Source organism: Balearica regulorum, chromosome 1, assembly GCF_011004875.1.
Source record: "Balearica regulorum gibbericeps isolate bBalReg1 chromosome 1, bBalReg1.pri, whole genome shotgun sequence".
NCBI lineage: Eukaryota > Metazoa > Chordata > Aves > Gruiformes > Gruidae > Balearica > Balearica regulorum.
In genome coordinates, this window is record NC_046184.1 from 60,444,845 (window position 1) to 60,468,314 (window position 23,470).

General features: G+C 40.8%; 1 protein-coding gene across 1 annotated transcript in view; it reads right to left on the reverse strand.

The window, feature by feature from the left end:
• RFX4 (regulatory factor X4) overlaps positions 1–23,470 on the reverse strand; it is a 96,898-nt gene that overhangs the window by 7,565 nt on the left and 65,863 nt on the right. The window contains exons 14-17 of the mRNA XM_075742884.1: positions 17,774–17,893; positions 16,351–16,512; positions 9,007–9,169; positions 4,339–4,477 (exon numbers count right to left, since the gene is read on the reverse strand). Of these exons, the coding sequence (XP_075598999.1) occupies positions 4,339–4,477; positions 9,007–9,169; positions 16,351–16,512; positions 17,774–17,893 (584 nt within the window). The remainder of the gene's footprint in view (positions 1–4,338; positions 4,478–9,006; positions 9,170–16,350; positions 16,513–17,773; positions 17,894–23,470) is intronic.

Sequence of the window (23,470 nt, forward strand, 5' to 3'; positions counted from 1 at the left end):
CCCAAAGTCACAAGACACCACATTCCTCTGTGAGCCAAGGTAAGCTCCAAGACTGTCTCAGAGGTGGGAGATAACAGTAACCTCAAAGGCTCTCACCAGTCTCTTACAGTACAGGGTGTGAATGAGCATGCAGCTGTGATACATGGTGCTTCAGCGGCATCAACCTTAGCAACTATCGCTGTCTTATTTTCTCTAACACTAGGGGATTCAAATTATCCAAAGCTTCTCACTGACATGGACTTGCTACTAGTCAGGCGAATTAGGCTTGGCTTGGGACCCCCATGTGCACTTTTCAAGAGTTATACATAGTATAAGATCTTTGGCTGTGTGACTTCTTTCCCAACACAGCCTCACTGTAAGGATTTCAATGACAAAACCACAGTAGACATCCTAAAATTAATACAATGCAACCATCATTGTATGGTCAGGTTGGGATCAACATGCTACATGTTGGCAAATAGAATTTAAATGGTGACTCATTCCCTTCCCTTCCCCAGCTGTACAGTTCCCCACTTCCACTAAATAAAATTTATTCCCTCCATTCCCTTTGCTCCAATTCCACGTTTTTTGTTGATGGTCTGTAAATTGTATCTGCAAAATGACCCACCTTAAAGTTCTACTAAACAAACAAACAAAAAATCAAAATCACAGCACTCTGTTTTTCTTTAGGAACATGTCTTTGGGATAGAAAAATAGCCTCAAAATAGCAGATCTGATAAAACATGGAGTATGTTGCTCTCTTCCACAGAAAGTGGTTGGACATGGTGTTCTTCGAGACCAAAATAGTAATTTATAGCTGCAACTTAAACCCCACCTCGATTGCATGTCACCTGTTTCAGCTCAGACTCCTGTCTGGGACAAGGTCTCTCTCTGAATCCATGTTGGTAGAGGAGAATTTACCCCACATACAGATTTTTTTTCGTAGGAGTTAATCCCTAGACACTATCCTAAAGAGCATGATAGAATATTAGCTAACGTTGAGCCAGAGTTCTATATTTGGACTGAATATAGATTATAACAAAGAGCTCTTTTGAAGAGTTAGGGTCAATGCCTCCTCAGCTGATTATATTACCACAGCCATACACAGTGCAACTCCTCCAGTTTCAGTATAGTGGCAGCTGTTTATATATTCATTGAAAATTTGGCTTCCTGTATTTTGATTTTGCAGTGTCATGAGTCCTACTGCAATTCCTTGCACCATGTTCCCCTCAGAAAGTCCGCTAGAGAAAAAGTAGAATCATAGTATTCAAGTAACATCTTACTAGGGACATCTTAGGAACTTTTTTGGTTAAAAGTAGTTAAGAAAGGACTTATCATCAGGGCAGCCATTTTACATAAGCTCACTTAGCTTTAAAAAGAATGTCAGCAAATTCCATATTAAACCGTTCAAGACATTTAGATTATTTTTGAAAGTAAGGTTTCAGTTTGTAGCTCCTTTCAATACAGAATGAGCACATTGATAGGGTTTTGTTAGCTGTGTCGTGCTGTGAGATTCCATCTCAGTTTACAAGCAGCATGAGAAAAAACATGCTAAATACAAATTGAAATAATTTTGCTCTGAGGTGTGATCATTGAAGTGTAGCTGTTGTTCATGTATGTTCAGGACAGTTCAAGAACTATCAAGAGAGGAAGAAATTATCTGACATCTGCACTTGTAGAGACAGCCTACTACAGTATGAAAAATATTTGTATGATATTAATATCTGTTACTGTTTCCATATAACATGTTAACCAGGACATGAGTAAACTAAAAATGTGTTGATCTTGATTTGCTTTATTTGTTTCCTGCTTAACTTGTGCTGCCTATGTCACTGTGACAGACAGTTGTCAAGAGGATAGAAAGAAACTCCTTGTATGGGTGATAACATTTCTAAATAGTAAAAGCCTAATTCTCTGTTTTACACATAGATTAGAATTAAATCTGGCCAGGGATAAAAAGGGCAACAAGAAAAGCTTCTATAGGTACGTCAGTGATAAAAGGAAGACTAGGGAAAATGTCGGCCCTCTCCAGAAGGAAATGGCAGACCTGGTTACATGGAATATGGAGAAGGCTGAGGTAGAACTGGTAGATGAAGTTGCTAAGCCACTATCCATCATACCTGAGAAGTCATGGCAGTCCAGTGAAGTTTCCGCTGACTGGAAAAGGGGAAACATAACCCCCATTTTTTAAAAAGGGAAAAAAGGAAGACCTGGAGAACTACAGGCCAGTCAGTCTCACCTCTGCGCCCAGCAAGATCATGGAGCAGATCCTCCTGGAAACTGTGCTCAGGCACATGGAAAATAAGGAGGTGATCAGTGACAGCTGGCATGGCTTCACTAAGGGCAAATCATTCCTGACAAATTTGGTGGCCTTCTATGATGGGCTTACAGCATTGGTGGGTAAGGGAAGAGCAACTGATGTCATCTGCCTGGACTTGTGCAATGCATTTGACACTGTCCCACATGACATCTTTGTCTCTAAATTGGAGAGACATGGATTTGATGGATGGGCCGCTCGGTGGATAAGGAATTGGCTGGATGGTCACACTCAAAGAATTGCACTCAATGGCTCAATCTCCAAGTGAAGACTTTTTACAAGGGCATACAGTGAAGTGATAGGACAAGGAGTAATGGCTTTAAACTGAAAGAGGGTAGATTTAGATTAGATATAAGGAAGAAATTCCTTACTGTGAGGGTAGTGAAACACTGGAACATGTTGCCCAGAGAAGTTGTGGATGCCCCCTCCCTGGAAGTGTTCAAGGCCAGGTTGGATGGGGCTTTGGGCAACCTGCTCTAGTGGAGGGTGTCCCCACCCATGGCAGGGGAGTTGGAACTAGATGACCTCTGATGTGCCTTCCAACCCAAACCATTCCATGATTCTATGATTCATGGCCTTACAGACCATTTCATAACCAGCTCTCATGTGGATTTTCTGCAGTAAAGGATAAGAGAGTAAAGAAAATTAGTGAGACAATTTTAAGTCAAAAAGTGATGCATTCTGGAAAAAACTCTTGAGATAATAGGGTATGGCCTGTATTGAAAAAAACAATGAATAGAAACATCACAGGACACTGTACTTAAATGTACGTTCACTGTTCCTACTGAAGATACAGGAGCCGCAACAACCCTCAAACAAATCATGACACCTCATGTAGTCTGATGCACCAGGTGCTACAGAAATGGATGAGAAGTTGCAGACTTGTTCTTTCCATAAGCTGGGGAGCCATTCTCAAGCTGGTCCAAATGAGCATATTGGGTTTGCATGGGACAATCCTCTCAGCAGATCTCAAGAAGCTTTAAGGAGATCAATAATATTATTTTTATCTTACAGCTAGGGAAAATGAAGCATAAAAAAGAGAAATGGCTACTCTGAGATCACCTGGCAGACTGATGCCAAAGACCAGAATGAGATGCAGGTCTTGTGTGTTCTAGTCCCAAACAGTGTCAAATTCACATCTTTGCATCTCATATGAAACTGTTGCAGTCCAGTGACAATAGTTAAGTATGGTAGTCCCTAATATACTTGTATAAATTTCCAGTAGATAAAGCATAAAAGGTGCCATGTGGCTGAAATACCCAAGTGCCATCTCCTCCTACCTGTACCTGCCTTTTGTAAATCTTCCAGCAGAGAGCCCAGAGAGCAGCTTCCTACACTGGGGAAACACTAGGTGCGTGATGTACTAAAGCCCTCCTATGGTGGCACTACTTTTGAACTGTTGCCAAATACCGTCTTCACACTTAATCTGTGCTGGTTCCTACAGGCTCAGTTTTGTGAAGGAAAATAGTCCTGTAACAGTCACTGACATAATTTCTCAGCATTATAGTAGGATACTATAGCATACAGATTAAATAGAACCCCTTTGCGTGGGTTACTGAAATTATTCAAACTATATGCACAACTCACAATTTTGGCAGATTCTTAAATATAATGTATTCTCAAAAGCAGAAGCCCCAGAAGAATTCACTGTGACCTCTGCTGCTTCTTTCAACTATATGAAAACCACTTTTATTTCTTGTTAGGAATCTCTTCCTGTTCCCAACACTTAAGAAACATGAAACTAATTATATTAATTTTTGGTTTAGCTACTACTTAACACAGAAACACTTTCTGTGATCCAGACTGCTGGATTTTAGAGTTAGTACTTTAAATTCACAATCTAAAGCTACTTCTGATAAAAGAATCTCCACCAAAATGAACGGATATATAGGTAATGTTAGAAAAGAACATAAATAGGGACTATCAATGACTAGACTGATGACAGCTTATTGATTCAGACAGCTAGTATGCTGATAAATTTACATCCACAACGTTACTTAAAATGTTATAGCAAGCATTGACAGGTAATAAATTCAACTTACCTGTGAAGAGCTTCTGTGGTAAGCTGAGTAGTGAAGTGGTCCAGAAATAGCAGTATCATGTGGTAAGGATGGATACTGACTCTGCATTGGATGGGGATGCTGGTTGCTATAGCTACCGTAGTTGTAACTTCCTGTGTATCTAAAATCCATTTAAAAACCAGTATTTAGTATGCATAATAATTGTATTGCCACTAATAATTCTGTAACTTTTGAGACACAGAGTTGCACTTTTTCGCATAGGAGAATGATATTTTAAATAACCTTTTTTTTTTTTTTTAAAAAAAAAAAAGATATTTCCCAGCTCAGCTGGGAAGCAGATGCCACTTAGTGAAATGATGTGTTCAGCACAACAACAGAGAGACACAGCATGTTTCTCTGACTAGTTTTAAATTGCAGGCTCATTTGTACACTTTCTAAGGAAAAAATGTCCTTCCCCTTTATTATTATTTTATTGCCATGTTCCTAGGAGGTATGGTAAGATTTGACCTAAAGAACTACACTGTGGAGTTCAGCTATCTCCTTGTACTGGGGTCAGATGTTCCTTTTTTTGGAAGGGAGAGAGATGTATTAATTTGCATTTGAAGCATACAGCATACAGCTTTAGCACAGCTGACTCAAGAACAGAGTGGGATCTGAGGTTGGAGAACTTGCCTAGTTTCTTTTTTTTATCCCAACCCCTTGTCTAGGGACAGCCAGGGGTAAAGAAGGGAGCAGTTTCCTTAGGTATAAGGAAGTGCAGGTATAAGAAACTGCAAGAAATTTGCAGTCGTCAAATCACCTACCAGAGGCAAGAGATTCCTTTAGGAATAATTAATTCTCACATATATGCACATATATGTATTATATATACACTGCTTTACTGTGGTCTGTTCCAATTCTTGCATCCTGCCTAGCTCCCAAACCTCGCTGCTGCCCTATTTCTACCTCTACCAGGCAATCATGCTGCTGGATAGGAGAGAGATTCCATATCTCCATATCAAGGTTTTTCCAGTAAGGGCTTAGCAGTGACATTCGAACAGAAATCCAAACCTAACCACATCCAAGAGGGAAGGAGATGCAGGGTTCCCTTGTATAATACCCTAATATAAGCCTCTAAGGGGAAGCCTTGCAGGACCAGCACGCTGCATCTACCATTTGGGGACAACCACCACTGTTTCTGAAATTCACTTTGCCCAAGCTTAAGCATCTAACTCAAGAGATAGACATCTGTCATAAAATGAATTAGTCATCTATATGTCTAACTGTACCTTCATTCCAGCACAACCAACTGTTACTTTTGAAGACACAGGGTGAATGAAGAGGTCACAGCTCCCTTTTGCATTGAAACTAAAAGGTTAAATTATTCACTAAGTGGGAGACCAATTTGCTCTGCTCTTCAGAAAGAACTCCAGTCTACCTTTCCTTTACCTCGAACAACCCTAAAAAAAGAAGCTATCAGGAGATGTGATTGCAGCCTAGCAGATTTTTGTTTGTTTATGTTTAAACAGAATTTCTTGTATTTGTGCCCATTGCCTCTTGTCCTGTCACTAAATGCCACTGAGAAGAATCTGTCTCCATCTTCTTTATATCCTCCTCCAGGTATTTTTACACATTGATAAGGCCCTCCCTGAGCCTTCTCTGCTTGATGCTAAACATCATCATCATTGAATCATCCTAGAATCACTCTAGGATCATCACAGAATGGTTTGAGTTGGAAGGGACCTTAAAGATCACCTAGTTCCAACTCCCCTGCCATCAGCAGGGACACCCTCCACCAGAGCAGGTTGCCCAAAGCCCCATCCAACCTGGCCTTGAACACTTCCAGGGATAGGGCATCCACAACTTCTCTGGGCAACCTGTTCCAGTGCTTCACCACCTTCATCAAGAAAAATTTCTTCCTTATATCTAATCTACCCTCTTTCAGTTTAAAGCCATTACCCCTTGTCCTATCACTACATGCCCTTGTAAACAGTCCCTCTCCGGCTTTCTTGTAGGCCCCCTTCAGGTACTGGAAGGCTGCGGTAAGGTCTCCCCAGAGCCTTCTCTTCCCCAGGCTGAGCAACCCCAACTCTCTCAGCCTGTCTTCATAGGAGAGGTGCTCCAGCCCTCCGATCATCTTCGTGGCCTTCCTCTGGACTCGCTCTAACAGCTCCATGTCCTCCTTATGTTGGGGACTACCCCAGAGCTGGACACAGTACTCCAGGTGGGGACTCATGAGAGCAGAGTAGAGGGGGAGAATCACTTCCCTCGACCTGCTGCTCACACCTCTTTTGATGCAGCCCAGGACACGGTTGGCTTTCTGGGCTGCAAGCGCACATTGCCAGGTCATGTTGAGCTTCTCATCCACCAACATCCCTAAGTCCTTCTCCTCAGAGCTGCTCTCAATTCATTCTCCACCTAGCCTGTAGTTGTGCTCGTGATTGCCCTGATCCACGTGCATGACCTTGCACTTGGCCGTGTTGAACTTCATGAGGTTTGCATGGGCCCACCTCTCAAGCCTGTCAAGGTTCCTCTGGACGGCATCCCTTCTCTCCAGTGTGTCAACTGCACCACACAGCTTGGTATCGTTGGCAAACTCACTGAGGATGCACTCAATCCCACTGTCCATGTTGCCAGCAAAGATGTTAAACCGTGCTGGTCCCAGTACCGACCCCTGAGGAACGCCACTCGTCACTGTTCTCCACTTGGACACTGATCCATTGACAGTAAGTCTTTGAGTGTGACCATCCAGCCAATTCCTTATCCACCGAGCGGCCCATCCATCAAATCCATGTCTCTCCAATTTAGAGACAAAGATGTCATGTGGGACAGTGTCAAATGCATTGCACAAGTCCAGGCAGATGACATCAGTTGCTCTTCCCTTACCCACCAATGCTGTAAGCCCATCATAGAAGGCCACCAAATTTGTCAGGAATGATTTGCCCTTAGTGAAGCCATGCCAGCTGTCACTGATCACCTCCTTATTTTCCATGTGCCTGAGCACAGTTTCCAGGAGGATCTGCTCCATGATCTTGCTGGGCGCAGAGGTGAGACTGACTGGCCTGTAGTTCTCCAGGTCTTCCTTTTTTCCCTTTTTAAAAAATGGGGGTTATGTTTCCCCTTTTCCAGTCAGCGGAAACTTCACTGGACTGCCATGACTTCTCAGGTATGATGGATAGTGGCTTAGCAACTTCATCTACCAGTTCCCTCAGGACCCATGGATGCACTGTATCGGGTCCCATTGACCTCAGCCTTTTCTATATCCTGGATGACCAGGTCTGCCATTTCCTTCTGGAGAGGGCCGACATTTTCCCTAGTCTTCCTTTTATCACTGACGTACCTATAGAAGCTTTTCTTGTTGCCCTTGATGTCCCTGGCCAAATTTAATTCTATCAGGGCTTTAGCTTTCCTAACCTGATACCTGGCTGCTCGGACAATTGGCACCTCTCGTTGGCTCCTCTGTCACTTGGAGAAGAAAGTTATCATCAATGCATTCCAGGAACATCCTGGCTTGCTTATGCCCTGCTGTGTTGTCCGTCCAACAGATATGAGGGTGATTGAAGTCCCCCATGAGGACCAGGTCTTGTGAATGTGAGGCCACTTCTATCTGTCTATAGAGGGCCTCCTCCGCTTTGTCTTCTTGGTCAGGTGGCCTGTAGCAGACCCCTACTATAATGTACCCTGACCCTGCCCTCCCTTTAGTCCTGACCTGTCAGCTCTCAGTTGGCTCCTCATCCGTCCCAGGCAGAGCTCTGTGCACTCGAGCTGGTCATTGCCGTAGAGGGCAACACCTTCTCCTCTTCTCCCCTGCCTGTCCTTCCTAAAGAGCTGTAACCTTCCATTACAATACTCCAGTCATATGAGCCATCCCATCACATCTTGGTGGTGGCAATGAGATCATAGCCCTGCAGGCATGCACACATCTCTAACTCCTCTTGTTTATTCCCCGTGCTATGTGCATTTGCATAGAGGCATTCAAGTTGGGCCCCAGTGAAGCTGACTTGCTGGCTGGAGTGGCTGGAATTCCTTTGTGCTGCACTTCAGGTGCTCTCCTGCTGACCCGTGATCCTTCTCCCAGCTCTGGGCATCTATTGCTGGCATTGACATCAAACTGGTAAGAATGGGATGGATTGACGTTCCCCTCCCCCAGCAACTTTAGTTAAAAGCTGAATCCTAGCTCTCTCAGCCTGCCTTTGTATGGCAGATGCTCCAGTCCTGTAATCATCCAAGTGGCCCTTTTCTGGACTTACTCCAGTGTGCCTGTGACTGTCTTGTGCTGAGGAGCACAGAATTGGATCCAGTGCTCCAGATGTGGTCTCAACAGTGCTGAGCAGAGGAGAAGGATCACCTCTCCTGAGACATGGTATAGTAGGGTTGTTCTTTGGGCACATCTAGCCTTTGGGATAGAACACGGCACAGGAAAACAGGAATCAGAGAACAAATCTACTGAAGCCTTCTCTTTTATAAAATATTCTCCAAGCCTCCTGTGTTTTTAAGTACAATTAAATGAGATTATAAAACTGAGATGTAATATGATCATACAACAATAACAACAGCTAAAGAACAATAATATCAGCATCTTTGCAATACAGACTTACTACATCAAGAAACAGATTTCACTGCCTTTCCAAAAAAAACCCCACACAACCCTAAGCATAATTTAATACAAAACCCACAAAAAAAAGGCCAAGACACTGGGAAGTGACTTACCCATGTTCTTCTCTGTGGGGATAAACAGGTATCCGGTGTGTGACAGATGATGATGGTACATGTGGACTTCTCATGCAGGGCAGCTGTTGGGAATTTTCAGCAGGTGACCCAGCAGCTGTTGTCACAGTGTAGGTGAGTGACCACGTATAGGATTGCATTGCTCCTGCAGAGAAACAAGCATTAAAGGAATACAGCTAATGTGGGCTGTTGTTCATAGAGGTGTTATGCTTGGAGACAGTTACAGGAAAGCAGCCTAATAGGCACTGATAATGGAAACAGCATAAACCAAAGTGAACAAAACAGTAATGTCTCTGAGGCATAAATAAAAATACAAATTGATCAGCCGGAGTGTACAAAGATCCAGAGGTAAGAGACATATCTGGAATAGCTCAGACTGTGAACTTTCAGTGTGGTATTGTAATTTGAGGCTATGATTTTTCAGAAAAACTGGGATAGAACCTAGAAATGGAGGAACACCAGTGATAATATTTCTCAGGCATGAGGCACCAAACTTTGAGATCTCTCTCACATGCAGTGGGCTACTGGCCTGTTTAGCTCTGAGGCTGATCAGGCCTGCAGTGAGGCAGGAAGTATGATCTGAACAATGAAGGATTAGGAAAAAAAAAGGGTGTTATGCAAATAAATTCCTTGAATCCTTTTGCAGTTTGTATCTGTTCCACCCAACTAGGTACCATCCTTCGTAGTGGCAACACAGTGGTAGATCTCCAAATTATAACAAATATATAGACAGAAATAGCCTAGCCACCTTCTTCCTACAAATAATGTTTCTTCTTTCAAGGCGGCAGGGACTGGACTTAATTTATTTTTTCATGTAGAGCATTTTTGGGAAGAGCAAAGCAAAGAAGTGGGTTTTCCATTTTGCTTGGAAGGTGCTGAGTTTTTTAATCATCCTGATCCCTTCCAGGCAGGAACTCCAGATTCATGAGCCAGCTGCTGAGAAACCTTTGTCCTTTGCACACACCCCTTTCACTCAGGAGGCTGACAGATCCATTGTTCCAGTATAACATAGCTCTTGCTGGAGGTCATGACCATACTGGCTGAGATTACCCTGCAAATGAGGACCAGAACACTGAATTTAACCCAATGCGAACACTAGTTTGGGGGTCTCTGGGTACTCTTGACTCTTTTTCAGTAGCTAAAAGGAATTGCAGGAGGTGACTCTTTTTTTTTTTCAGTGTGGATTCTAGGACTTCCTGTAGTATGAAAGGGCCTAATTCAGAGGGGGAAGTGATTGTATTACCAGGTCTGTGTCCACTCCGTGGCTTTGGGGAATGAAAAGCCTATCTCAGATGTGCACAATTTTCTTCAGGTGTGTGTGATTATATTTGGCAAAATCAGACAAATAATTTTTTGAAGTGGGAAATGCCTAATTCTATGTGTGAGTGAAAGCTTTCTGACCTTCACAAGGTAAAAATACCAGCTTGAAATAATCCAGCAGGGTGTGATTTGGTGCTCTTACAGTAGAGACATCCTTGGATGTGTTATGACTGAGGATATTTGTGCTAGGCCTGTTTTCACATGCCTACATTTTCTGCCACCGACTCTTGAATTTTCAGTCTTTCATGTCCTCCCATTGAAGAGGACCATTGAGATCCCTGAGACCAAAGAGGAGGCATACATGTTTGAGCTAGTACTGTGGCTATGAGCAGTCATGGTTCCTTGAGCTCAGGAAAAGTGTTTAAGGAAGCCTACCTTCACTAGAAAATACAGTTTATGTGGAAGAGGCCAAAACTATTTATGCAGTCACCAAATAGCTTCAGTTGAAAACAAGACAAAAACTTTTTGAAAATATCAACAACTTGTCTGCAGAATATTTTGGTGAAACATTTTAATTTCAAAAGGTCAACATATTTTCCTAGTGTTATTTTCCAAAAGAAAATTTGAAACTTTGTTTCAAAACAGGCCTAAATTCAAAATGCAAAAACAAAGAGAAAAGAAAGAAAAGAAGTACAACAAAGATGGTGAAAACCTCTAAATACTTTCTTTTAGGTAACAATACTGGGTTTTTTCACTTTTTCACTTTTTAAATTCACCTTAAAACAATTTTTTGTGTTTAAGACCAGGTTGGATGAGGCTTTGGGCAACGTGGTCTAGTGGAGGGTGTCCCTGCCCACAGCAGAGCAGGTTGGAACTAGATGATCTTTGAGGTCCCTTCCAACCCTAACCATTTTATGATTCTATGATTCGATGACCAGATTCTTCTGCCAGGGCAGATTAAAGGCGCCACTTGTTACAAAAGGGCCGGATTTCCTTAGTGTGATTGGGATGGGCAACGTAATAGACCTCCAGTCCTGTCCACTACTCTTCCTTCCCTTCCTTGATCTCTGTAGTCTGATTCTGGACGCTGATGTCACATGAGAATTAAATAACAGGTGAACAAATCCTTTTGCTACCCAATGATTGTGTGTGAAACTATATCTGCACCGTACCCCATATACTGAAATTCACCTTGCACAGTTTTACATTGACCTGATTTTATTTTTCCAAGAAAAAATTTGGCCATTGAGCCAAAAAATCTTATGACTTTCCTAGCTCTAACAAGAAGTGGTAATAACAGAGCCAAAAGATTCTTTGCATTTTACCAGATGTGGTTAATTTGACTGGCCTCAGCCATTGTGACAGCCTCCTTTTCTTTTGGGTTTTTGTTTTGTTTTGTTTTGTTTTGTTTTTGTTTGAAAAATAGGTCCAGGAAAGCAAGTTGTTTCATGTGCTCCCTGTGGGAAGTCAGACTCCTTCGATGAAAGGACTTGGCTACTCCTGGCATTCAAGTCTAACTGGCAGCTACCTCGGTTCAATTTTAAAATAAACGTTTAGGGTGTAACATGCTTTATGCCTGTCCAGACAACACAGAAACAAATACAGAGAATAGGTCTTGCACTGGAAGAGTTGCAAACATTTAATTTTCCTAACCAAGAATTGTCCCCAGTACTACAGGATAGTATTTCACACAGCTGCTCTAGGAAATACTCACTTTCTTTTGGAGGTTATGGTTTAGAAGCAAATGTATGTTGGGTTTTACTCTGCATTTACAGAGTGACAGAAAGCTGTCCAAATATTTTTTTCAGGATGTTCTTGGGAATCTACAGTTGCCTCACTTCTCTTTGCCTTTGTGGAAGGGATGGCATTATTTTCAGTGACCTAGTCACAAAGACAGAGAGGAAGGACAGAAGAAGACAACAGATTTGCAGACGTGTGTATGTATATATCAGGTCAGCCAGGATACTGCCAACATTGTGGTGGGTGGAAAAGGAGGATAAGTCCGAAAGTTTTTCATAGTTAGCTTTTTAATACCCGCCTATGTCCCAGCCCTATATAATTAATTTCCTCAGCTGGCTGCAGAATTGAACTCCAGGAGATGAAGCCTCTTAGATATGACTGAACCCAACTGAACTACTTTCTGAAATAAGCAAAAACAATAGTGATTGAGCAACATTTTGCTCTGCTTTGTGTTCTGAACATGCAGGGTTTGATTAAAATAGGGAAGTTCATTTATTGTCACTCCTTTTTCTTTTCTCTTTTAACAAAAAAAAAATTATTTTGAGGATACTAACTAAGAGGCCATCTGACCTGGAGGACAGCCAAATATAAATGGAACTGCTATCAGTCTAACAACAGCCCTGTTGTCATTGGTGCCATCATGTACACCAGTGCAGAAAGAAACAGCAGTTGCTTCATGATGCTGCATTTTATGTTTGCTTTATGCTGACCATGACCACCCAGGTACAAGCAAGACACTCACATCACTGTGTATTATATCTGTTAGTAAGCAATTCTGTCAACCTCAAGCAATCAGAAATCTGGAGTCAGACCCTCATTCTGCTTCCACACAACAAAGAGATTATCTTAACTATCAGCTTTAGAAAAAACTCAAATCCTTCCATTTGGAAGGAGAGAAATGCCTTCTGAAATTGGAACCATTGATTTTTACACTCTGCAGCTATGAAAATTCAACTCTGATTGTTGCACAAAAGCTGATGTTCTCATATATTCATATGAGTCCAGGAGCTGAAGCTTTAGGAAAAAAAAACTTGTTCTACTCACACACACAAATATGAGAGGTGGCAGCTCTGTGCAAGTATCTCCTGTGCCAGGTTCCCAGAACTTTAGCCTAGACTTGGAAGAACAGTGACCTTAAATGACCATTGCTGACCTGAAGAATTATTTCACACATACATTTCTCGAAACTAAAGAGTAAACTGCATAGATTAGTTTACTAACATATAAGGAACCACTTACAATTCAGAGTTCATTTCAGGTTGTCTAAAACCCATTGCATTGGCAAATGAGTAATCACAGCTTTAAGAGGGACTTTAAGAGAGAATAGCGTAGTCAGCCATATAGCTATCACTTTTATTACAATATTGTTGCAGTTTGAACAATCATTAATCTATCCTTTGTGATTTAGAAAGGATGGAGACTAATTAACCTTTTAAATGTCTAGTAACTTAACAAAAACTTTTAAATAAAATGTTAGCTGAGCCATGCCAGATGCTCTACCATGGAATGCTATATATAGGATTTGCCTTTCTTTTCCTCGGTATCATGTAATTGCAACAGTTTAATTTGCTGGTTTTGTGCTGACCACTGACTGAAGGAAAAAAAGTTTAATAGTTAACTTTTATTGCTAATGCCTCAAGCAAGAAAGAGTTAATGATGCCTTAAATTGGGGAACTGAGAGCTAGTGGTAACCAATGGAACTAGATTTTCAAGATTTGCAAAGTATTTGCAGATTTTTACATTTACCTCATAAAAGACACATAAGAAAATCAATAGAGTGTACTTTAAATATATGTCTCCAGAACAGAAGTTCCTGCTCCAAAATATTCTATATATTAATGCCTCAAATCAAATGGAATAATTTTATTATAAGTAATACATCTTCACCACTCCATTTTTAAAGTATAGCAATTTCCTATAGCTGAAACATGGTTGTTATTTAGTATTACTTGAAGTGAATGAACCCTGCATTCCATGGCGTTAAGGTTAGCAAACTAAAAAGGTGATCAGTTCATCTAAATGATGAACATGGGAAATGGAGGTATTACTAATTGCCCAAATTAAGATCAGGAAATAGCCATGCACTTACTTATATTTAATCTTAACCAGACCACTACTTGCACTGACAAATTTGGCTTGTGCTAGGCACAAATGATTTTCACGCTTGTAGAAGTGAGACTGCACTAGATCGTAAGAATAAAATCCAATTCAACCAAATAAAAGTTTTTAAAACAATCTAAAAATGAAAAGCTGGAAAAAAACAGAGCTAAAATAATCAGAAATAACTTTCTTGCCTACAGAGTTCCACTACGGGAACAACTGCATCAAGTTCTACTGCCTGTACTATGGGAGTAGATCCTTCAATCATTGTTCCCAAATTATCCTGTTTCTGGCTTGAGACTTCAAACTAGTAGACCTTGGTCTTACCAGGACATAAAAAATTAGAGTGAGGGAATAAAACAGACTATAACAAAATAATAAATGACATGAAAACAAAAAGGAATTGCATTTGTAATGTTTGTATGAGTCCATTCCCCTGCATTACTGGTGGGATTCAGGAGGGATATGTAAGATTCATGCAGTTCCCAGGCTTGCCCAGATCTGCGCCTAAGTCAAGTACCTAAGTCAAGTAAGCTGAAGGTGGAAGTCCAGATAGCTAACAAATAGGCTATTATATAAAAATGGAATAAGCTTTGGGTTAATAGTTATGATAGTCACGTACAGTTACAGACTCTGCAACCTAAACACAAGTCCCTCAAATATCCATTCCTGGCAATGCCACTGGAGAGGACACAGTTCCCTACTTTTCAGTCTTTCACTTCTGGGTACAGTTCTGCATCATACTAAGTTCTGGTTATAACATCACAACAATCTCATTGGGCCACAATGTCTACAGAGCAAGTTACCCACAAAAGCAACATTTCCAGACTCATACACACCACCTCCAGTGTTGCCTGATCCAAAGCAGTGTGCTCACCTGCCATGTCTCAGAATCGTGTCTCTTGTTTAACTCTTCTAGGGGTAATACCATCCTATTTCCCTCTTAAATATGGTATAGTCTCCAACAGTGAGCAAACCTTACGTTTCAACATAAGGACAAATGTTCTTAAATCTCTTTCTACCACAACTATGCACTGTGCTTCCCTGTGGCGCCTTTGAAAACATGAAAAACTTTTGTCAGAAAGATTTATTAGTCCTTTAGCCACTGCCAAATTTCCAGTATGGTAAATCATTACTTTCTGACATTATTTCAAGAAGGTTTTGTAACTTTTCTAGTATGTCACAAAAGTGATAGTTTCCACATTCTGATTATACACCCATTTCACTGAGGAGCAGCAAAGCTGGAACTTCACTGCCTGGAACGCCTTCTGAAAGTCATTCACATTTCTGCCTTTGTTTTCCATGAGTTAAGAAAACGCTGTCTTCTGATGATACAGACAGACTGTCCTGCCCACATCCAAACAGTGATGAGTGAGATTTACATTAGACTACAGAGGATGGTTGCCCAATTATACAGAACAAACAAGAAGCCAGTTTTGTGCTCATTGTTTTCTGACAATCCTGCCCACAAATTGAATACCTTTAAGCACAATTTTTTTAATCTGTAGGCCCACCAGAATACAACTACCTTCTGAGTTGCCATAATAGAGTATGCAACTGGAAATAGGCTTCAAACATCTAATTCCTACTCTCTAACATGAAAAGATTAAAGTTATCAACGACGTATAAAACATTCCCAAGAGAAACTTGCGCAGCTATTTAAACGTATTTGTGACTCAAGTATGTTGAAAGATATCCAATTCCCATTTTACCCACTAGGAATTCCTGAACCACTAGTGGTTCAGGATTTTGAAAACCTCACAAAACCTTAAAATATCTGCACATTTTCTTGAAGTATATAATTTTTTTCAGAAAGACTGATTGCCCTTAAAGTCACTGGAGATGCTCAGAAGTGCTGTATTCATGAATAATTTTTTGGGCTCATTGCTAGAAATATGAAAAATTTTATTGATTTTTAAAACCATTTAGAAATAAAGTGACAGGTCTGCTCTTCTGAAGGCCTCAGCTACTGAACAGATTCTGATGTGCTGAGGTCTGGGATCTTCTATTAGGCCTTTGTACTCCAAATATCAGATCTTTTTCCTGTTAGATTGCATATCATGTTTGGATACACTGAGAAGGCATAACTGATACTTTAAACAGATTTCTGTTTGGGAAGGCTTCTCATCTCTTGAAAGTTGACACATCGTGTTCTCAGGCTTAATTTCAGGTGACCAAGTGCAAAAGCCATGTTCAAGTAGATCCAGCTGCCATAAGCCTACCTACCTGTTGTAGCTGCTATGACACCATACTCTGGGGACTGATTGCTGACAGGCGAGGGGGCAGAGGGCACTTCCACTGAGGTGGCAGATTTAGCTGGGGAGAATGACACTGGGGAGGGAGTCGGAGGAGCTGGTTCACTCAGAATAATTTCTTCTCGTAGTTCTGCTGCAGGATGAGAGAAAAATTATCAAACACATTAAAGGTAGAGTCAGGGAATGCTGAGAAACTAAAAAAAAATTATGCAAGCAGTTAAGTTCTGTAGGCTGTATTTCAAGAAATGCATAGCAGGAATCACAAATGTTTGAAAGAGTACTTCTATACCATTCAGCATTACAACCTTCAGTGCACCTTCCTAAGACCTCTTAAAGAAAAGTGCTATTTTTTCCAGTTGTACAGGTAGGAAACTCGTGCATAGACAGCTTAAGGTTTGTATTCCTGTAATATACTATTAAATACCTAAAATTAGGAGTCTAGTCTGAGTCAAGCACTCCTACTCCTTCAAGAGACATTGGAAAGAAACAGGAATCTCCAGGGGATTCCGGTGGCTTTTGTCCACGACCACCTCTCTTCATTGCCTAAAGCGGATGACACTCTGGATAGTTCTAGCTGCTAAAGCTATGTGGAAAGTACACAGGGATAAGCAACTTGTTTGTCAAAAAACCAAAAGGCTGCAGCAGGGCAATGAATTAAATCCAGGTCTTTCAGCACATGGTTGGGACCATATGTCACCACAGGGTGAGAAATTAAGCCACAGCTAAAATGAAGAGTGGAACTTTCCAAAGGTGACAGAGGGGTTTAACTTGCCAAAATTAATGGGAGATGTAGATCACTGAGGATCCCTGATTACCCGGGGCTGCCCTGAGCAGAGAGACTAGAGGCAATCTCTGTTCATTTCTGTTCTGGCAAGTTGAGTGCAGAGTGAGTGGAGTAGGACTCAGAATCTCCTTCTGTACAGGCACTTTGAACATAAGCGTTCCAGAAATGATAGGTTTGGGTTTTGTCTTTGCTCACTTCTCCCATCTCTCCCTCTTATTTAGACTGGTAACATCTATTAATATCAGTGAATTTATTTAGCATTTAGGGTGAGAGAATCAAGACTGGTTTCACTGAAATACAATGGTGGTTTAGACAAACTGAGGTGAAAGGTTCAGTACAAAAATCTCTTACTGAAACACCAAGTGTGTGCTTAGGAATGGGGTTCAGACACCCAGAGTTACATCATGAACCAGGTAGGCCTCTTTCAGAAGGTATTAACTAGGGATCCCCCTTCACAAATTACTTCTTTTAAATCATGATGGAGCTGAAAAACACTTTGCTTCTAGATAAGTCTCACTGGGTTAGATGAGGACAAAGAAATATCCTAACATAGAAAATAGTGAATCTAGTGGAACAAGACAACAAAAGATGAATAAAAGAACAAACTCACCTGTGCTTCCTTCTCCTTTCATTGCCCTCATTAGCTCATTAGCTCTCTCCTGACAATGGAGTGATTCTAGCAGGTACAATACGTAGTCATCGAACATCAAGTGAATAAGGTGAAAAGACCCTGGTAATAAAGTCAACAAACAAAAAAGCCATTGACTGTCTCAATACAGTCATTAAACCAATGATTACAGTATTCAACACAAACAGTACTGGGTAGGACTGCCTCCATATACTACTGTCACTGAAGTATCTCTCTTACTCAGGGTAAGAGAGGTCAAAGTAATACTGGGGACTAGCAAACTCTCTTCACTCCTGGATTTATACAGGCTTATACAAACAATTATTGTGGTTTAGGGTGCAAGGAGGCTCCCTAGCTAAGAGCTGGGGCTTGATGGAGTTTTCTTCTCCTACATTAGCATTGAACCATTTAGAGAATTACACTACAGTGGAATTGTTTCCTTTATCTACAGGACCAGATATAAGTTTCTGTCAGAAGTAGAGCCCTGAATTGGCTACCTTAGCGACATGTCCAGATACAAATTTTCTGAACTACCTGTGTCATTGGACAAAAGAAATGAGAGACTAATCAATAGGAAGGTAGAAACAAACTTCCAAATCTCCAGTATATTGCCTGGACTGGATGAGACATCCATTAACTGCCAAATACAGAGGCATTAGCAGCAATTGTGGATGTCTTAAAGAGAAAAACTTGTACCAAAGCTTTGCTCTGCCATACTTCTCCTACTATAGTATCTTTTCCTAATTATCGGTTTGAATCATATCAGCAGCATAACATTTGGCCTGTTTCTGTGCTTACCTCTGAAGATGCCGTGGATACTCTCTCTTAACTGCCATGAAAGGAATGTGAAAAACTTAAGGGCTAAAGGACTAAAGGACTTAAGGGGAGAACATGGGCAAAAGAAAATGTGGAGGATGGAGTCAAAAAACCACTTTAAAATTAAAAGTAGATTATGGAGAAGATTACCAGGAGGATGCAGGGAATGGATAATAGATTTTAAATGACTAAAAATGCATGGCTGACTTCATTTTGCAGAAAGGATGTGAGTTGCTTCCAATAATTTATAAAGAAGAATACATGTCAAGGATGGTGAAGAAATGTTTGCCCTAAAGCACATATAGCCACAAAACCAGATGTGTAAGAACAGACCATAGATGCATTTCAGGGCAAAATTAGAGGAGCAAAGCATCAGAGCTGAAATGAGTAACATTCATCTACAGGGGAAGACTGACAAGTATCAAGACGGAGTTTGGTCTCTGGAGTCATGCAGTAGACTGCATGACACAGAGTACCTGTAATAGCTCCAGACAGGATTTGATCACAGTGGTTTGTTTTTAAAGCTCCTGTGTTTATTTAGACTTGCATGGAATATTTAAAACGTGTTCATATAAGTCATTAAATAACTCTGGCAATTGCAAATGCAGTCAGGTTAAAATAATAGCCAGTCTAGGAGCTGGCTTAAACCAGAGAAAGATCACCAGCTGAGAGGGAAACAGAGATCAACTACTGCCAGACAAAAAAAAAAAAAAAAAAAAAAGGCACCTCATCTAGATGTCTTCCTTTCAAAATTCCATTACTACATCTTGAGGAAAAATACTTCCATGGGAAAAAGATGCAACAAGTTTCAAATTCAATCGAATTTCATAATGATTAGTTTCTTCACAGGAAAATTAGGTTTATCTTGGGATACTAGCTTTTACCACACAAAACATAACTATCCCTACTCCAATTTCTCTACTCATACTGTTGATGGGCAGAAGAAGTGGTTTGAAAGACCCTATATCCTTATACAATTCTAGTTGGCAATTCAGCTTTCAAAGCAACTCTGAACACATTCTTTTTATTTGTGACCCGGATGGTCTTTGTGTTTCACTCTCTCACTCCACGCCTGCATGGCTTCTGTCATCACTGATACGAGCTGAGCACGCACACTGGGAGGTGAACATGTGCCTTTGTGTTCTTGGTCAAGGCAGCACAGAAAAAGGACATATGTGATCGCAACACCTTTGCTATGAGGAGGAAATCTTTGGCTGTTGGTGAACCTGAAGCATTCAGTTTTTCAGTACTTGTTTCATGTATCTATGCAAATCAAAATGGTAACAAGTTTCCCCAGCCTTGCAAGTTAAATAGTGGAGATCTTAACTACTGCAGAGAATGTGTTTTTAGAAATCTTTTGGCCTCAAAGTCTTGTTAAATAAAATCCTATTCAATTTAGCAGTACAATAGATGCATTAGACCTGCCTGATGATCTTGTTACTGACCTAGGATTTCCCCAGTGGAAACTTAGATTATCAAGAATCTCGACAAAATGCTTGCTCTTCTTCTGACTACAGTTTTTCAGTGGAAAGTTTCTATTGATTTTAGTGCAGTTACTACTGATAAGTATTTCCAAGGTAAGAAAAACAGGCCTAAATGCTGGCAAACTTCATGCAGTGGTATAAAGCTCAGGGTATTTAGTGTTTCCCATCAAACTCCTTGCTCAACTTTAATTTAAAAAAAAAAATTAAGGAAAGTTGCTTGTAGTTTCAGAAGAATGTTTGGAAGTACCAACTCTAAACACTAAAATGCTAGCAAGCAAATGACAAACCCCCAAGATGTGCTATTTTTAAAAAATGTCTTTGTTTTTGGGGTGTCTAATGCTTTATTTTGAAGACTTGGGGTTGGCAATACTGAATGCAGCATTTAAAAACACTCCAGTGCCTTTGTCAGTCTTTTGAATTTCTCTCTTCCTCTCCTATTATTTCTCCCACTGTGTATTTTTAAAGTCTGTATAGAGTTTTTGAGCTCAGAATTTGCGTGACACTAGACAAACAAGTTGTTGGTACTGAATTAATGCAATATTTTTACATTTTTAAATGAGTCAAATGAAATGTAAGCTATAGAGTGAAACCAATATCAGGGCACACATTCCAGCTACACAGTGAATAGCTATTCAGCATGATGTACAATAATTTATTCTGTGTTTGCAAGCTACTGTTTTTCACATGAACCTATTTGGTTCTTTCAAGTATATCTTGAAAGTACAAGTACTGAAATGGATCCAACAGTGGCTGGCAAACCATACATTTCTTTAGGAAGAGGTAAGAAGTCATTCAAGAGACTGTAGTAACAATAATAAATAGCATTTGGCTCTAATTTTCAGCAGTTAACAGAAATCATGGCAATGATTACCCAGCTAATGTACAGTAAGTATCAGCAGCTATTAACAGATACGGAAATTATGTGTAAGTAGCAAAACAACAGTAAGATTTTCAGATCTGGAGAAAATCATGGAGCTTCTATGACTAATTAGTTAATTTATACACTGGATGCATTACCCAAACACTGCCACCAACTGTGCCTTTGATATGCATAGACAGGAGGGAGGGAGGCAGGCAGAAAGGGAGAGGGAGAGGCAGAGGAGAGCTTTCTTTCTGCCAGGGATTGTTTCAACCTGCCTGTGCCATCACGCTTAAAAGCTTTGCAGAATCAAATGTTTGTGCTAGCTGGTCCAGTGTCAGGTATTCCAATTTCCTCCAGTTAGATTTCTGTATTATAGATTTCAAAGATAAAAATATACCATCCTGTATGTAGTAAAGATCCCATCATTTAACACATTATTTTACTTTTTTTTTTTTTTAAATTACACTCTGAGCATCTGAGTCAATATATTACTTGAAGTGGGAAAAAATAATTAAAAACCAGTCCACTGAAACAGTTTCCAATGCAGTAAAAATGCAAAACTTTTTTATCTAAGTTAAGAACAAAAGTGTATAGTTGTAAACATTTAGAATTGTAAATCAGTCTTTGTTTCTCGTAGAATCATAGAATCTTAAGGTTGGAAAAGACTTCTAAGATCATCAAGTCCAACCATTGACCCAACACCACCATGTCTACTAAACTATGTCCCGAAGTGCCACATCTACACGTTTTTTTAACACCTCCAGGGATGGTGACTCCACCAACTGTCTGGGCAGCCTGTTCCAATGCCTGACCACTCTTTCAGTGGAGAAATTTTTCCTAATATCTAATCTAAACCTCCCTTGATGCAACTTGAGGCCGTTTCCTCTTGTCCTTTCGCTAGTTACTTGGGAGAAGAAACCAACACCCACCTCACCACAACCTCCTTTCAGGTAGTTGTAGAGAGCAACAAGGTCTCCCCTCAGCCTCCTCTTCTCCAGGCTAAACAACCCCAGTTCCCTCAGCCACTCCTCACAGGACTTGTGCTCCAGTCCCTTGACCAGCTTTGTTGCCCTTCTTTGGACATGCTCCAGCACCTCACAATCCTTCTTGTACTGAGGGGTCCAAAACTGAACACAGTACTCAAGGTGCGGCCTCACCAGTGCCAAGTACAGGGGGACGATCACTGCCCTAGTCCTGCTAGCTGCACTATTCCTGATACAAGCCAGAATGCTGTGGGCCGCCTTGGCCACCTGGGCACACTGCTGGCTCATGTTCAGCCGGTTGTCAACTCACACACCCAGGTCCTTTTCTGCCAGGCAGCTTTCCAGCCACTCTTCCCTCAGCCTGTAGTGTTGCATGGGGTTGTTGCGAGCCAAGTGCAGGACCCGGCACTTGGCCTTGTTGAACCTCATACAGTTGGCCTTGGCCCATCGATTCAGCCTGTCCAGATCCCTCTGCTGAGCCTTCCTACCCTCGAGCAGATCAACACTCCCACCCAATTTGGTGTCATCTGCAAACTTACTAGGGCGTACTCAATCCCCTCGTCTAGATCACTGATAAAGACATTAAACAAGACTGGCCCCAAGACTGAGCCCTGGGGAACACCACTTGTGACTGGCCACCAACTGGATTTAACTCCGTTCACCACAACTCTCTGGGCTCAGTCTTCCAGCAAGTTTTTTACCCAGCGAAGACTGCACCTGTCTAAGCCATGAGCTGCCAGCTTCTCTAGGAAAATACTGTGGGAGACAGTATCGAAGGCTTTACTAAAGTCCATAGAACTTTCCATAGAACTCACTTAAATGCATACATTACTCTGTAAAGCTAGAAGGAACTGTGTTAAATTAACTAACTACGGTTACATAGAAACATATCAAACTCATGTTCAAAGCTGTGTGTCCATGTAAGAAGGAGAATCATGCATTTTGTATACACAGATATTCTCAGTGAACTAAAAAGACAAAGACAAAACCCTACAAATTTAGCTGCGCAGTTAAAGTTCTCAAAAATGAGAAATTCGAGACCCAAATTTATAACAAAGACAACAGGTAAGTTATTTTGGAAGATCTGGTATATGATATGATATGATATGATATATAACAAACTCAAACCAATGAATAATTCCTGATCACATTTTCTCACTACATGGCATGTTCATAAATGTTTCTGTTAATAAGTAAAAAATCACAGCTGAGGATCACTCTACAGACCTTCTAGACAACTGGTGGTCTAATAACTATTTGGGGAATCCCTGTTTGATTAAAGATGTTTTGGTGACTGATGCTTTGAAACAGAAAATGCTTGATTAGGTTACAAACATATGCTGAACAGAAATAAAAATAATGTTGTAATGTGCAGTTCAGTAGCAATAATATATCCTCAGGGGTACTTTAATGTCAGCATTTCATCAGTTGTAACAGTGTAACCTCAACACTGCACCAATGCAGGATGTTTTTTCATTTCTTGGGTACCGGTGTGTTTCACAAGTTGGGATTCTCTCTGCAGAGAGAAATGTAG